The 18,659-nt window shown below is 39.4% G+C and overlaps 1 protein-coding gene across 3 annotated transcripts in view; it reads right to left on the reverse strand.

Moving 5' to 3' along the window:
• The window catches only part of lrp4 (low density lipoprotein receptor-related protein 4), a 113,438-nt gene that overhangs the window by 57,515 nt on the left and 37,264 nt on the right, over nt 1-18,659 (reverse strand). For all 3 annotated transcript variants that reach the window (XM_058088486.2, XM_058088485.2, XM_058088487.2), the window contains exon 2: nt 1,960-2,106. In XM_058088486.2, coding sequence (XP_057944469.2) covers nt 1,960-2,106 — 147 coding nt within the window. The remainder of the gene's footprint in view (nt 1-1,959; nt 2,107-18,659) is intronic.

Consider the following 18,659-nt stretch of genomic DNA (forward strand, 5'->3'; position numbering starts at 1 on the left):
CTCAAGTCAAACACTATCTGGTACAGAATGTCATTCATGCATTTATACAGCAAGGTCACATCCACCGAGGGAGACAGCCTCAACCTGCTTTTGCACAAGAAATACAACACTGCCTAGACCAGTGAACCGTTTAGTTCCTCCCTTGGCGATGATGGGATCCATATGGGTCCAATTATATATTTTCTTATTGTCGGCCTTATTTATGCAGGAATTGGCTGCACTGAGTGTATGTGCTCCTTTCTGAAATTATTCAGAAGCCCCGCTGTTATACAATGTATCATTATAAGCTGCATACTGCATTAATTTAACGGTCAGCTAAATGGTCCAAGATAATACTCAAAAGGTGAACCAGAAAACTATCACATAACGACTACAAACAGAAATACAGTAGAGTCTCGTTATATCGATATCGGTTATAACGAATTACTACTTATTACGATACTATTTTCATTTCCCAGCAAATTTCTAGTCTTTTATGATATAATTAGTTCCGTTAGTACGATACCCGGTTATTATGATAATCCGGTTACTACGATGCCCTTTTCATCTCCCGCCAGCCAATTTGGTCTGCTTATATCGATACAAAAGCAGCTTAAATCAATCTTTGCTTAAGGATTTCAATACCAAAAAAGAACACGGCGAACGGCTGCTTCCAGTCAACTTTATTTTTCACACTTCCACCACCAGAGCGCAGCACACACACCGATTCCCGCACTTCCTGGTTCACAGGTCATGCTCAACCCGCCCCACATAGCTGGCCAAACACATGCCTGTATAGAATCTATACACACGAGAGAAACCACGAACGCAGTTGGTTCTTCTGTTGCAGTGTGAAAAATAAAGTTGACTGGAAGCAGCCGTTCGCCGTGTTCTTTTTTGGTATTGAAATCCTTAAGCAAAGATTGATTTAAGCTGCTCGACATTGTTCTATAGTATAGAACAATGTCGAGTGCATTATTGCCCACTTTTAATGCAGTTTGGCGCAGGATCGGATATATGGATAGTCCGGTTATATCAGTATTTTTTCCGACTCCCGAGAATATCGATATAACGAGACTTTACTGTAGTTTCAAGTTACAACTAGTCGAATACTGTCCCAAAAAACATGTACCCAAAACGTTTAGGGTTTCTTCTCTTATTTGCACCAAAATTTGTAACTGTACCATCCAACTCTCAGCCGTGGTTCTACAGCGTGGAACCGAACACACTGTTGGTTGGTCAACAGGGAACTTTCATGGTTATGTTGATGATGGAAAAAGAAAAAAAATGGTAGTTAAAACAACAGAACTTGAATGTTTAGAGATCATGTCAGCACACATTATCGTAGTGTGTTCTGTTATACTTCATTGGCAAGTTGACATACTGTTTGGCTGGTAAGATGCCATAACATTTACAGAGTAATACCATCCAGCTTGCAGGAGTGTCTCTGCAAACATGGTATATTGTCAGCAAAACTTATGCAAATTTGACCCTATAGGGTGAAAATGTTTCTTGCTTCAAAGTGGAGAAAACCACCTTTGCCCTTATCCCTAAGTCAGAAGATGATTCGATAATTCTGACAAGTAGTGCTGACAATGCAAAAGTGGAAAATAGAAACCAGCCTTTACAATGTCACCTTTCTCATCTAGTTACCTTACGAACCCTTTTTAGATATTTTGAATTAGATTTCCCCAATATTTTTGTTTTGTCTTGTCCCATGTTTATCACGGTTAATCAGTTCCAGATGAACTGTGATAAATTAATTTTCACAAGTAGGAATTTATTTTTAATAAACATGTTTATGACTTTTCTTAACATGGTTTTTACTATTATTTTTATTATTCATGTACTTGAACAATGAGCCACACATTCATTGGGGTGCTGCAATGACATCAGCCTCCCTCTAGGGATGAAGAGTTAAGAAATTCTAGGAATACTGGTAAATAAAGAAACAGAAGGGTGATAAAAGTGTAAACTCACTGCACCCATCCTCATCACTGTGGTCTCCGCAGTCGTTGTCTCCATCGCACTGCCACTGAGCCGGGATGCAGGTGCACTCGCCAAATGCGCTGACCGCACATGTGAAGTGGTTCCTCCCACAAGAACATTCAGTGCTGCCCTCAACGCCTGCACACACAAAAATAAAAGGATAAGTTAGGATGTCGTAAATGTTTACTGTTTGAGACAAGCATTCATAAAAAAGGAAGGACTCGGACCCAACAACAAATGATGGTGCAGAAATACAAGTCAAACCACAAGCAGCTAAATAAAATAAAATCACCACAACACAATCATCTTTGTGTCTACAATATAAAATATTATCTAGAGACTAGACTTCAGTAGATTCAGTTTCCTCAGCCATTCTAGCATTACGCCAACAAGCACACTGCAGGTTGTGTGTGTGTGTGTGTGTGTGTGGTATTGGCTGAGCTACACAAATTGTTCAAAGAGAACAAAAAACACACATATCAATTTACAACGCATGGCTATGATTTAATGTCTGATGGAATATTCAAGTGTAACACAGAGTATCAAGCCTCAGGTAGTGTGTGTCCTCAGAGCGAGGAGGATTTATAATCCTGCCAACGTCTGCATGTGTGAACAAGCACTGTCATGTTCCAGTGTTAATCTCTTTGAGATAATACATGCAACATACTGCAGCAGCACACTTGATTTATTGACTTCTGTTTTAGTTATGTAAAGAAATATATTCACTATAGGCCAAAATATCATATGTGGCTTGCATGAACATATTGTATTGCATACCAGAAGTGAAGAAGGAGGCCATTACGACAAAAACAGAAAACAGCTAAATCAGCAGTAATTTTACAAGAACAAAAACCAATATATATCTTTAATTTGGGGGGACTAAACTCAAAATTTTATGGTAATAAAGTCATAATAATAAGTAGGGTTGTGCACGTTTTGCACGATAACGGTTCCAATTCCGATTCCTTGTTTCAATGCAGGTTCCTAACGATTCTCAATTGTCACGCTTTTAAGAGGCAGGGAAATAAAACTTTGCATGATTTATATGAAGGCGCTCACCAGAGTTATTTTTTGAATGAAATGTCTGAACTTCTCCATTGATTTTTCAATTATCTTTTTTTTTTTTAAATCAATTTTACTATGGGCTGCACGGTGGTTGTGTGGTTAGCGTGCAGACCTCACAGCTAGGAGACCAGGGTTCAATTCCACCCTCGGCCATCTCTGTGTGGAGTTTGCATGTTCTCCCTGTGCATGCGTGGGTTTTCTCCGGGTACTCCGGTTTCCTCCCACATTCCAAAAACATGCTAGGTTAATTGGCGACTCCAAATTGTCCATAGGTATGAATGTGAGTGTGAATGGTTGTTTGTCTATATGTGCCCTGTGATTGGCTGGCGACCAGTCCAGGGTGTGCCCCACCTCTCACCCGAAGACAGCTGGGATAGGCTCCAGCACCCCCTGCGACCCTCGTGAGGAAAAGCGGTAGAAAATGAATGAATTTTACTATGAATTTCTTAAAGGGCTATTTTCAAAGAGTATATAAATATCAAAGCGTGAGTTCTGATGTGAGAAAGTCCTTGTTCCTAACAGAGACTGTACAAATGAATAAACGTGCTTAGCCGTGGCCGCCATCCTTTATTCACATCAAACTTCCACATAAGCCAGCATCCTGAAACTCTGGGCTACATTGGTATGACATATGTCATTTATTTTGGACTTCCCTGATGTCCATTGTGTAGAAGAACCAGACGTAGCGCATCAAACATGACGTACTCGAATGTGTCAACATGAACTGTTGATCGTGCACCCTATGGTATTACAAGCTCTTTAGCTGCTTTGTCTTTGCTGATGCTTGCTGGCTTCTTTTTGTTTGGTGTTGGCTTGCGCCTATTTCTTCTGGTCGGTGAATTGGGCATTATGACTAGGAACAAAAGAAAAATTAATGACGAATTAAAAATTGAATGATCCCAGGAAAATCTGAATGTTAGTCCCAGTTCCCCTTGATGCTTAAGGGGAACTTTTTTGGAATTCTGACCATCAATCCTCATGTGAAACATGAACATATATTTATTTTCCCTTTTCTGTATATTATAACGCCAGAAAACAAGTTATTATGAGCTAGCTAACAATGCACATCATTGGGACTAAGAAGCCCTCTAAAAAAATCCTTTGATATACATGATGTGATCATGCAAGAACAAGTACATTGATGATACATGTAATACAGTATCTTGGTGATTTAAAACATTACCAAAACTTATTTCCAAGGTGCAATGATTTCACGCCAAGCATTGAGCTTATGCTACTTCCGTCAATAATATAGATACAGCGACAACACTTACAATGTTTGCTCTCATTGGGATGTCTGTGTCCTCAGGTAAAAACTCTGACAGAATAATAGAAAAAGCAAATCTTGTTGAGTCTCAGTAGGAAAATTGAGAGCTAAGTATCCAGTCTTCCGTGTGAGTGATGCAGAGTCTGTGAGTCCACCAGATAAATATTGTGTGTGTGTGTGTGTGTTAGCTGCTACAATTTCAATATCACTGTAGCTTGGTGAATATACAACAGTTATGCAAATGGCCATTGGAACACTGTCGTCAGAATACCTATTTCCCATGATGTCCATTGTTAGCTACATAGCTCTTATGCACAGAAAAAGGAAAGAAATGTGTTCATGTTTCTAATAAGTATTGTGAATGATGGCCAAAATTCTCCAAAAGAAAAAATAAAATAGCAAAAATGTGCAAAGAGCGAAGTTCACATACTCCTTTTCACCAATCTCACAAAGCTGAGATGAAGTTTTGCATTCTTGTATTCCTTTTATAGACACACGACATACAGTAAAGTCTCGTTATATCGATATCGGTTAAAACGAATTACGACTTATTACAATTCTATTTTCATTTCCCTGCAAATTTCTAGTCTTTTATGATATAATTAGCTCCGTTAGTACAATACACGGTTATTATGATAATCCGGTTATTGGATGCCCTTTTCATCTCCCGCCAGCCAATTTGGTCTGCTTATATCGATACAAAAGCAGCTTAAATCAATCTTTTCCTATTCCGGATGCTCTTCAGGACGAATACCGATGATGCTTACGAGTGGAGATTCGAACCAGAACGCTAACCACTACACCACGGCAGGCAAAAAATCCACATGGTGGAGTTCTTAAAAAATGTCTGTCCACAGGAGAACACATTCACCAGCTGTAATGTGCATTTTCGCCAATCAGGAGCCTGAAAGAGCAAACACAGCTTATTATTTGGTCTCTGTTCATCAAAGTGAGATACAATGGTACCTCATTTTTCAGGTTAACAGCCCAAATTTCTGCCTTGACTTGTCTTTGCCCAAAATGCCATTCGGTTTGTTTACACTGCCATCTTGGATTAGGCGTACAAGATGATATCTTGTGATACTTGCATGTGAGGAAGGCAATATACCGTACTGAGACAATGGTGAAAGACCTCAGAATTGTAAGGCTTAACTACAGTAAAGTCTCGTTATATCGATATCGGTTATATCGAAGTACTGCTTATTACGATACTATTTTCATTTCCCGGCAAATTTCTAGTCTTTTATGATATAATTAGTTCCGTTATTTTTATTTATTTATTTTTAATTATTTTATTATTATTATGATAATCCGGTTACTACGATGCCCTTTTCATCTCCCGCCAGCCAATTTGGTCTGCTTATATCGATACAAAAGCAGCTTAAATCAATCTTTGCTTAAGGATTTCAATACCAAAAAAGAACACGGCGAACGGCTGCTTCCAGTCAACTTTATTTTTCACACTTCCACCACCAGAGTGCAGCACACACAGCGGAAAACACCCGTCCCTCGCGCCTACCCCTCCGGGTGGCAACACCTTCCCTATCGATAGTTCCGGGGTGAATTATGTCCCGGTAACCGGTAATCACTACAGCGTAAGTTTATTTTTATTTACTGTAGTACAACATTTATTGTAGTACAAAAGCATGCTAGATACGCAATCCATGAACTCAAGGAGAAAATTACATGCCATATCAAAGATCCGCCCACTTTTAATGCAGTTCGGCGCAGGATCGGATATATGGATAGTCCGGTTATATCGGTATTTTTTCCGACTCCCGAGAATATCGATATAACAAGACTTTACTGTATATGCAAACATACAAAAGGGTGACTGACACACAGCATATTTTTCTCAGTTATGCAATACAATAAATTGAGGATAAGCGGTAGAAAAAGAAAGAATGAATATTATACCAAAAATAGAAACTGAACATCTTAGCTAATTAATGGTAAAATTAAATCTAATTTAAATACAGTTCTCTGCTGTATTTCTACTTTCTTCGAATTGCATTGTGTTTGTCATGCTTTGTCTCCATTTTCACACACACACAAAAAAACTCAAATCCCAAAATACAGAGGGAAAAGCAATTAAATGAAATTTAACATGACAACAGATTGCCTAATACATTTATTCAGGAAAATAAATAAATAAAAACTTTACTTTAAATCACATTAATAACCACCTTGTTTGATGAAACAAGCCTTGGAACGCTTATGAGTGCATGTGCATGTGCACGTGTATGTGTGTGTGTGTGTGTGTGTGTGTGTGTGTGTGTGTGTGTGTGTGTGTGTGTGTGGTTTCTGGCCCCTTCACAAAGGCATCAGTCAACCCAGGAGGGCCTGGCAGAGAGAGCTCAGTAACCTTCAGATCCCTCCCACCGCACTAAATTAATGGCCTCTTTCTTTTTTAGTCCCCCCCATTCTTTCCCCCCATTCCTTTCTTTTCAACATCCCTTCATCACACTTCCCCTAAAGCTGTCCGTCTTATTTTCAGCCCTTCCCCACCTTTTTCCTCTCCTCACCCTATTTGCAAAACTCTCCGAGGGCATAAGAAGCACAGCAATCTAGAGCGGCCTTATATTCACCTATTCTGTCTCGATATAAAATAATCAGTAATTTTGCTATTCTTCGACACCTGACTGTGAACCTTTGTGATGGGACTCAATCAGAAAATCACAATAGACAGATTCCTGAGCCATCGTTAAGGTGGAGTACAAAGATGAGCTGTGCTTCACTTTTTACTTCCTTCTAATGTGGACGGCAGGCTAAATTAGTCTTTCAGCTGCAGCTGAAAAAGTGTCAAGGGAAACCACATCACAGGCTGCGTATTTGTCAAACATGCTTTAAAAAGCAGAGTCCAGTGGCTATGACCAGTGCAAAAGAAACTCTAGCGGGAAAACATCCCACACGCATGCACATACGTGCATAGTGTGCAGTTTTTGCTTTTTGCTCCTTTTTCCAAATAGCTTTATTTACCATTGAAAGCCATGGTATATTGAAATGAGGCTAACTTGCAACTGCCATAGTAACCCCCAAATACAGTATGGCTCCTGTTTTGTGGAGCAGAGCAGTCCAGCAAAGCAGCCTGGGAAGCAAACTTGATTTTACGTCCATTCTTATATTGGGGTATCATGTTACTGTACAGTTACTGTACATTAATCTGTACAGATACTTGGGTAATCACTGTTAGTGTTTGCATTTGTAATTTCAGCAGGATTCAGAACACATTCACATTTAAAGGGGAAGTGTTCTTTTCATTTGCAATCCTCCTGTGAAACAAACACATTTATTTCCCTTTTCTATGCATTCTAATATGTGAATACAAGTTAACATGAGTTACATAAAAATGGACGTCAAGGGAAGTATGTATGTTGACGCTAAAGCCCTCACAAAAAAAACAACGACAATGTTCCATTACATAAGACTTCTAGTATTAACCAAGCTACTGTGATACTGTTATTGTAGCAGCTAACCCGAAAAACTATATTTATGTGGTAAATTAACACGTCAGCATCACTCACAGACGGAATAGATACTGTATCTTGTTACGAAGACTCAACAAAATGCTAGTTTGCGTTTTTTACCTGAGGACCGGAGCACGCATGTTGTGCTTCAAGACAACAGCCATCCCAAGCAAAGGGGACATTGTGAGTGTTGTCGCTGTATCTATGCAGTGGAGAATCCCTGATTTAAGGCACACATTTGGAAGCGTATCAGACTGAACATGCAGCTGCCAGGCATGGCAGTCTGGCCCTTTGAAGGGTACCAGCATGACTAACGTCTGATGCACTGCACAGATAGCAGATCACATGCTGACATGTTTTCAAGAGACGATCTGATTTATAAGTGTTCATTCGCTATTGGGTTTAAGGCTATGTCCCCACTAACAGAGATATTTTCAAAAATGAACAGTTTCCCCAACTTTTTGTTTCTTTCTTTCAGCTTTTTCCTGATTTCCTGATAGTTGCCACAGCGGATCTTTTTGATCCGCATACTGATTTTTGGCTTGAGGCCTTTGTATTCCGGATGCTCTTCCGGACGAATACCGATGATGCTTACGAGTGGAGATTCGAACCAGAACGCTAACCGCTACACCACGGCAGGCAAAAAATCCACATGGTGGAGTTCTTAAAAAATGTCTGTCCACAGGAGAACACATTCACCAGCTGTAATGTGCATTTTCGCCAATCAGGAGCCTGAAAGAGCAAACACAGCTTATTATTTGGTCTCTGTTCATCAAAGTGAGATACAATGGTACCTCATTTTTCAGGTTAACAACCCAAATTTCTGCCTTGACTTGTGTTTGCCCAAAATGCCATTCGGTTTGTTTACACTGCCATCTTGGATTAGGCGTACAAGATGATATCTTGTGATACTTGCATGTGAGGAAGGCAATATACCGTACTGAGACAATGGTGAAAGACCTCAGAATTGTAAGGCTTAACTACAGTAAAGTCTCGTTATATCGATATCGGTTATATCGAAGTACTGCTTATTACGATACTATTTTCATTTCCCAGCAAATTTCTAGTCTTTTATGATATAATTAGTTCCGTTAGTACGATACCCGGTTATTATGATAATACGGTTACTACGATGCCCTTTTCATCTCCCCCCAGCCAATTTGGTCTGCTTATATCGATACAAAAGCAGCTTAAATCAATCTTTGCTTGAGGATTTCAATACCAAAAAAGAACACGGCGAACGGCTGCTTCCAGGCAACTTTATTTTTCACACTTCCACCACCAGAGGACAGCACACACACCGATTCCCGCACTTCCTGGTTCACAGGTCATGCTCAACCCGCCCCACATAGCTGGCCAAACACATGCCTGCAACAGAAAAACCAACTGACATAGCATACACACCTATTCCAACGGACACAGGCGTACAAATACATATATTTAATTGTGTTGTATTCAGATATCTTTTTATCGCTTGCAATAATCACTGTTTTTCATATGTACATGCTGGCGTTCGTAGTTTCTCTCGTGTGTATAGAACAATGTCGAGTGCATTATTGCCCACTTTTAATGCAGTTCGGCGCAGGATCGGATATATCGACAGTCCGGTTATATCGGTATTTTTTCCAACTCCCGACAATATCGATATAACGAGACTTTACTGTAATTCAAACCCAAAGATGCATTCATACGTTTTTATAATCCCGAATCCCTGACTCCAACAATGTATTTATACGTCTTTTATGTTTTTTGCATGATGCAAAAAGAGGTGATGATGCAACTCTCCATGAATACGTTTCTCTTGAGAGCAATTTTAAGTGCATTTGATAATACTGTAGCTTGGTAGGGATCATGTTAGTGACAAATCACATGTGACAGGAAAAAGTGCAAAAGGTTATATGTTGTAGGAAAATTTTAAGCATGCACATGTGTGCGCACACACATAGTTCTGTTCCAAATGTGAAATTCGTAAATAGTTCACAGAGCTATATTTGTAAATACATGGTTATTATGTTATTATATAGGACAACCACTTTTTGAAATGTAGCTTTAGAACTAATATTTTCCTGAAACTTACCTAGGTTCTACTACTGATAACTAAAGAACGGGAAAACATAGGTTCCATGTTTATATAGCCATAGAACATCCTGTGTGCCTTGAAAAACCAGTAATAATTGTCTACACATTTGACGTAGACATAATTCAAAGAAATCTATCCCTCCACTCGGCTAACGTTATGTTAGTAAGGTACATATTAAGGTAGCTTAATATGATTGATTTGAGCCACATTTTAAACTTGTCTCAGATCTTCCACTCCATTCGGGAGGAGATGATGCACCATATAAGATGTGCAGTTGCGGTATGTTAGTGCCGCGTTACGATACACATCAACGTTGTTAAACTTGCTGTTTAGATACATTTTCTGTCTGTTATTTACATTTTGTTGCATTTTTTGCTCAATGTTAAAATGAATAGTGTTTATTCCCTTACATTCTAGTTAAGGTTGGTTAAAAACTGCGACCAACAGGTAACTGGTAACTTGTGCTTGTTTGAATTCAGCAGAATAAAGATGTCTAGTGTCTGGCCTTCAAAGCCAAAACATCCTGATTCAACATTTAGAAATTCCTGTCAGTTTAAAGCAGGCCAAGAATTACAACATTTAGAGCACTAACAAAAGACCTCTCAGACGCAGCCAAAGTCTACATAGTCCTGCAAAAAAAGTGGATAAAAAAACAACAAAACGGTTGCCAGTATTGGTCTTTAATATGCCTCATCATTAGCCACCCACAACTTGATTAAAATCCACTGTGCATCGAGGAAGTTAAAGGGACAGTTCGGATTTTTTGACATAAAGTTGTATGTCACCCATTTAAAATACATTTGCATTACAAATATGGCTACTAGAAAAAAATCAGACCTCACAAATCGCTCTGCATTATGTCGTATCACTTCGCCTTCCCGAAACTACAAAACAAGTGATGACAACATCCCTTTTAGCACGAAGCCAAAAGGGTATCTTTATGAACCGAACACATGGATACCGAACGTTGCCAGGGAGTTCGGTGCCAACAACAAGGTCCTAATGGGCGGCACAAATTTGCTGGTTCTTACCTGTGGTACTGGAACAGCAGATCTCTTCAAAACACATCTCATCCTCTGTCCTGGGCATGTAGGAACGGAATCATCCCCCAAAAAGTGTGCTCTGAACACATTAAGCTGTTTCACCGTAGCCACTATGGTTCCCACATTATAGCCAATGGTAAGCAGCCAAAGTTGTCTAATAGCAATGCCTGTGACAGGAAAACGATGGAATTTATAGGGCCACAGCCCAGATAATTAAGTGTGTACCGTTTTTTATATAGCTATAGCTCTCGCGTTGCAGTGATCGCGATCGGTGCATCCAAACACTGTGAAACACACACTTAAGAATGGACAGGCAGGGGCGCGAAGTGATACGAATTCAGAGAAAATAACACCAAGTGATTTGGAGGTCTGATTTTTGTGATGCAATTAATTTCAGAAGCCAAACTCTTCCAGCAATAGGCTGGAACTACTTTCCTCAGCACCGAAATTCGAACAGAACTCGGCTCAGGACACAAAATGATTGACTGACGGACTTCACTGCTTATGGGGGTTTCATACAACTTCATGTCATAAAATTTCTTTAAGGTGCAGTCAGCATACACAGACTTGTTTGTGCTTGATTTCTGTACATAAATATCAACTCCGTGTTTCTGAGACACGATTGGCAGAAAATGCTTCTTTGAACACATTTCTAAGTTGAATTGTTGAACCAGGTCCTCAGGCAACAGAGTGGCAGACACAAGAATAAACTCTCGCTTGTTTCACCTGCTGCTGCCAGAAAGCTGCTGTGTGTGTGTGTGTGTGTGTTGTAACAAGGAACTGCCAGAGAAGAAAAAGAAAACAAAGACCACCAAAGATCCACCACTGCTACAACCACAAACTGTCCAAACAGGCCTGCTGTGGAACAGCACAGGTGGTCTCAGGTCCCAAGTAAACACAAATGATCCCGCACTCACCGAATGAACACTCGTTTCCCGGACTACTGGCCACCGAAATCTAGCTTTACTTACCATATTGAGCCAGAGGACGCTGTAGCATGGAGTCTTAGATCTAACCAGGTGGCATTTAACCTCCATTTTGTAATTTGTAGTTGTTATAATTGAAAAGTGTGAGGAACGAACAAGAGAATAGCAGGGCCAAGACACACAATAGTTACCCAGTGTAGAGAGCGGGTGGTCAGAGGCTTTTTAACAACGTGAAAAGGCTGCCAGTTAATTAGCCAGAGACCGCCTAGGAGACTACCTGGAGGGTCGCAGCAGCATTTTTCTTCTGGTTTATCTAGCGTCAAGCTTTAAAACATGATAAAGAAGAAATACAAGTGGGGATAAATGAGCCATCCGGCAAGGTGATAGACAAGATAGGAATGCAGAGTGAGTGAGAAAAGCCTTCCTGTCCTCTGTCTTCCTGCCACCTTTCTGCTGTAATGGCGTAGCTGCGGAGGGCTAGCTGCATCCCAGCAACATTTCAGCATAAACCATCCCAGAGCAGCTGCATTCAGCTGCATCACACCATGTCCAGCAGTGTTGCGCCATGACAATGGATCCAACCGGTGTCCCAACTCGGTGTCAGCCAACAGTGTTCATGCTTTGTCACTTTTCACTTTGCTAAACTGCTGACACAGCATGGCGCTATGACCCTTACTGAACTAAACACCCACTGTATATAATAACATAGCGAGATTCACAGGGGAACAGACAAGATTGCAAACCCAGTTTGACAGTAAGGTTTATACAATATGGAATGTTGTCTAACCTTTATGTAAAGACAATATCGTTACACAATACTGCACATATTCCAACCAAATAATTTATTGCTTTGCTGATTAATTAATTACCATCCTTAAAACACTAAACATTTGTACAACAGTTGCCATTAAACTATACCTAACCTTGTTTGCACCTGCATTAGAGTGCTAATTAAAATATTGGGGCTGTAAAATGATTAAAAATTTCAAATGTATAAATTCTCCTTACAATGACAACGGGACTAGAGATGTCTTTGTGTGTTAGAGATATACAGTGGTGTGAAAAAGTGATTGAACTCCTTGCTTGCACGTTTGTCACACTTAAATGTTTCAGATCATCAAACAAATTAAAATATTTGGCAATGACAACGAAACTAAAACTTTGGGACTCCAGCGAACCACAGTGAGAGCCATTATGCACAAATGATAAAATATTGTGGTGGTAGTGTGATGGTCTAGGGCGGTTTTGCTGGTTCATGACCTGAAAGACTTGCTGTGATAAATGGAACCACTTGGGTATTGCAGTAGGACAATGACACACCAGCGAGTCCGCCTCTGAAGGGCTGAATAAAAACAAAAGACTTTGGAGTGGCCTAGTCAATGTCAGATGACCGTAAAAAGGTGGTTCAGGCTGGAAAACTCTCCAATCTGGCTGAATTACAACTGGGCCAATATACGTACCTCCACAAGGCTGTAAGAGACTCATTACAAGTTTTTGCAAACGCTTATTGGTGCTGTTTAGGGTGGCACAACCAGTTGAGTTTATGGGGTAAATCACTTTTTCACAAAGGGCCATGTAGAGTTTTTTTCCCTTAATAATAAAAACTTTGATTTAAAAAATGCATTTTGTGTTCAGTTGTGTTGTCAGTGACTATTATTTCCATTTGTTTGATTATGTGAAAAATTGTGACAAACATGCAAAAGAAAAAAAAGAAATCAGTAAGGGAGTAAACACTTTTTCACACCAATGTGAGAAGTGTTCTAATTACGCTGCCATTGACGTGTTCAGGTCAGACTAAAGTTATAAAAGAGCACATGTGTGACTGTGTGCGGGCACTACTGTTCCGCTGTCTGCCGTCCTAACAGCGAGGTGTGGCTTGCACATACGTTAATTATGCTAAAACATTTAATGTACTCAGTGAAATAAATTGAATACCGCTGTTAACGTGCAATTTTTGACAGCCACATAAAAAAACACAGATGCAATACAAAAGGAAACGGCACTGTTGAACTGGACTCTAAACCAGTGGTTGTTTAAACAACAAACTAACCACGTTGCCAATTTTGCAGTTGGAGGTCAAATCGGAGCTAATCTGATTTGAAAGTAAATGCCTCAAACAATAAAAACACAAATCACTAAGAAGGGCTGACAGTTTATGATGATAATATGGGAAACCACCAAGACAGAACTAATTTACTTTACACATCATTAGACACACTAATAGTAGGAAAATCGCAATCCAATTCAACTAAAATGACTGAACATTCCATTTCCCATGGGCCTCGGTCCTATTTTAACTCAATATTACACTCCATGACAACATATGGGTACTTTCAAGTTTCTCCAACCCACAAAGAACACATTGACCAAATTCCCTGTGGTTCTGTGGGCCCTGCCACGCTGACATGACTTGAAGATGCCAAATGGTTCATCCGACTGGACGGTTCCCCTGCTCCACTGGCTCATCTGCACCTACTAATTTGCCCATCATAGGTTAGACTGTCTTGGTGCAGCCAGCTGCTAACCACAACAGAACATGCTGAGCCTGGTTGGGTAACGTGTGTGGAAGAGACAATTCAAAATGACTCCAAAATGTTTGGTTTGAAGACTTGGCTATTTACATAAAGTGTCTGACACACAAGCACAAAGTTGATGCCAAATCTTCAAAGCATAACTAAAAATCTTTCTGGACAGGCCCATCATCACAAGTTCATCTCCTTGGCTTTCTCACTTGCACAAAGAACACAGGTTTCATTTCACGCCTGGTCATCACAGGTTTCCATCAAAACATTTATCACCCAACACCATTCAATAACTTTCTTATAGCTGAGCAAGAACATATCTTTTTGGGACTGTTGCTGGTCGGCCTTTAACGCCAATTCATCTAATGTCTGACTTCAACACGGACTCACGACTACATGTTACTCATGGGCAGTGAGTCATTCAAGCACATACGAGACACACACAGACACACACATACACATACAGAGCAAACACATTGCCAATTAACTAAGTGCAACTGAGAAGTATGTGGGTGGGTACCTCCTTTTTTTCCCCTTGAAAGAAGTGAGAGCATCATAATTTATTGCCATGTTGCAATAAAACTCTTGGTGTGAAACAAGAAGTGCAATGAAATGATAGTGATGCTCTGGAATTGTGTACAACTGTATTTGCACACACACACACACACACACACACACACATTAGCAATATCTCGCCAGCCGTCTCTGAATTGAGCTCAAAGATAACACTGACTTGGCTGGGGATGAGTGAACGACTGCCGGACTAGCCATTCTGGCTGGCACTGTATGGGGGTTGGGGAGAACAAAACAGAATTAAACAAATACAGAAAAGAAAACGGCATAAGATACAGTATATAAAAAATAAACATTTGTGGGAAAGTTGGCCAGATCGTGACGGCAAATAAGAACAACTGTGACTAAACTGTGAACAACTGACTAGATGGTTACTGTTCTTTCATGTGTTCAATTACCAACCAACATATGCGACTATGACAAAAGGTATGCATTTTTAATCCCTCTTACAATACGTTTGATGTCATACTCATCTACCGTACTGTAATGGCCTATAACTGAATGTGACTGGTCATTAGAAAATGCTTTTACACTTACAGGACCAATCATAGAGCTTCGATTGCTCAGCCTAATGCATGTATGTAACATTATATATAAATATATATACAGTGAAGAAAATAAGTATTTGAACACCCTGCTATTTTGCTATTTCTCCCACTTAGAAATCATGGAGGGGTCTGAAATTTTCATCGTAGGTGCATGTCCACTGTGAGAGAGATAAACTAAAAAGAAAAATCCAGAAATCACAATGCATGATTTTTTAACAATTTATTTGTGTGATACAGCTGCAAATAAGTATTTGAACACCTGTGTATCATCTAGAATTCTGACCCTGAAAGACCTGTTAGTCTGCCCATTAGAAGTCCACCTGCACTCCATGTATCATCCTGAATCAGATGCACCTGTTTGAGGTCGTTAGCTGCATAAAGACACCTGTCCACCCCATACAATCAGTAAGACTTTAACTTGTAACATGGCGAAGACCAAAGAGCTGTCCAAAGACACCAGAGACAAAATTGTACACCTCCACAAGGCTGGAAAGGGCTACGGAGCAATTACCAAGCAGCTTGGTGAAAAAAGGTCCACTGTTGGAGCTATCATTAGAAAATGGAAGAAGCTAAACATGACGGTCAATCTCAATCGGAGTGGAGCCCCATGCAAGATATCACCTCGTGGGGTCTCAATGATTCTAAGAAAGGTGAGGAATCAGCCCAGAACTACACGACAGGACTTGGTCAATGACCTGAAAAGAGCTGGGACCACCGTTTCCAAGGTTACTGTAGGTAATACACTAAGACGTCATGATGTGAAATCATGCATGGCACGAAAGGTTCCCCTGCTTAAACCAGCACATGTCAAGGCCCGTCTTAAGTTTGCATATGACCATTTGGATGATACAGAGGAGTCATGGGAGAAAGTTTTATGGTCAGATGAGACCAAAATAGAACTTTTTGGTCATAATTCCAATAAGCGTGTTTGGAGGAAGAAGAATGAAGAGTACAATCCGAAGAACACCATCCCTACTGTGAAGCATGGGGGTGGTAGCATCATGCTTTGGGGGTGTTTTTCTGCACATGGGACAGGACGAGTGCACTGCATTAAAGAGAGGATGACTGGGGCCGTGTATTGTGAGATTTTGGGGAACAACCTCCTTCCCTCTGTCAGAGCATTGAAGATGGGTCGTGGCTGGGTCTTCCAACACGACAACGACCCGAAGCACACAGCCAGGAAAACCAAGGAGTGGCTCCGTAAGAAGCATATCAAGGTTCTAGCATGGCCCAGCCAGTCTCCAGACCTGAACCCAATCGAAAATCTTTGGAGGGAGCTCAAACTCCGTGTTTCTCAGCGACAGCCCAGAAACCTGACTCATCTAGAGAAGATCTGTGTGGAGGAGTGGGCCAAGATCCCTCCTGCAGTGTGTGCAAACCTGGTGAAAAACTACAGGAAACGTTTGACCTCTGTAATAGCAAACAAAGGCTACTGTACCAAATATTAACATTCATTTTCTCAGGTGTTCAAATACTTATTAGCAGCTGTATCACACAAATAAATTGTTAAAAAATCATGCATTGTGATTTCTGGATTTTTCTTTTTAGTTTATCTCTCTCACAGTGGACATGCACCTACGATGAAAATTTCAGACCCCTCCATGATTTCTAAGTGGGAGAAATAGCAAAATAGCAGGGTGTTCAAATACTTATTTTCTTCACTGTATATATATATACATATATATATATATATATATATATATACATATATATACATATATATACATATATATATATATACACATATACATACATATATACACATATACATACATATATACACATATACATATACACATATATACATACATATATAAACACAATATATGTATATGTACATATATACATATATACATATATATATATATACACATATATATACATATATATATATATATATATATATATATATGTATATATGTATATATATGTACATATACATATATTGTGTTTATACATATATTGTGTTTATATATATATATATATATATATATATATATATATATATATATATGCCCTAATGGACAATGGATAAATAAAAGTACTGAAAATATATATATGTATATTATATACTATGTATGTATGTATGTATGTGTGAGTGTATATATATAGCATATATGTGTGTGTATATCCACATATATGTGTGTATATGGGTGTATATACACACATATATGTGGATATACACACACACATATATACTATATATATATATACACTCACACATACATACATACATACATAGTATATAATATACATATATATATATATATATATATATATATATATTTTCAGTACTTTTATTTATCCATTGTCCATTAGGGCATGTTTACATAATAACGAACAAATACACAATTCCCATTCACAATCAGATGCATAAAAGTGTATTTTTAATGTTACACAAATATCCCTCATTTTGTAGTTGGTTCCAGATCTGACCGCAATAAGCAAATTTCCAGAAAGTAGAATTCAATATGCATAAATTGAATATATTCATATTTAGAACATATATGACTTGTTGATAACTTTCTAAATATGTTTTTTACCATTACTAGAGCCCTGTAGACATGAAACACACCTACAGTCACCTTTACACTCCTATTACTCTTTGTTTACAACACATTGCACAACACATACATGCATGTTCTGGATCACGGCAGGAACACAAGAGACCGCTGCCTCTTTAAGTATCGCATGCTACTTAGATAACTCGTTAGACTCAAATGTATTTATTCTAAACTTAATAAATGTGTGTAGGGAGTGTGTGCTGGGCCAGGTCGCAGGGCCTTGAAAGGGTTAAAGAGGGAGAGGGGTGAGCCTGTCATACTACATTTTATTTTCCACCACTGTCAGCCTTTTTGATGATTCTCGCCTTCTCACATGGCACTTATGTGGCTTTGTAGCTCAATGTGTGTGACTGCCTGTGCATTAATGTGTGCAAGCACTTGTGGAGGAAAGCCTGTATTTACACCAAAAGCGAGAACACATGAAAGCTACATCGCAACTGGAATAACCTGACCTGGAATAAATGACCTGATGGGAAGCTGCTGTGGCAACCAACATGTTAAGTGGACATTGCGTGGCAATGATGCAGATGCTACATTGGCCCGTAGAAATGACAGAAGCATGCATTTGGGGAAAAACACTAAAATATGCAGGTCTGGCGGTCTTAATCATGAATAGTAGAGACTTTTGTGGTGTTT

This window comes from Doryrhamphus excisus, linkage group LG13 (genome assembly GCF_037039965.1).
Source record: "Doryrhamphus excisus strain RoL-2023G ecotype Guam linkage group LG13, RoL_Dexc_Guam_v1.1, whole genome shotgun sequence".
Lineage (NCBI taxonomy): Eukaryota > Metazoa > Chordata > Actinopteri > Syngnathiformes > Syngnathidae > Doryrhamphus > Doryrhamphus excisus.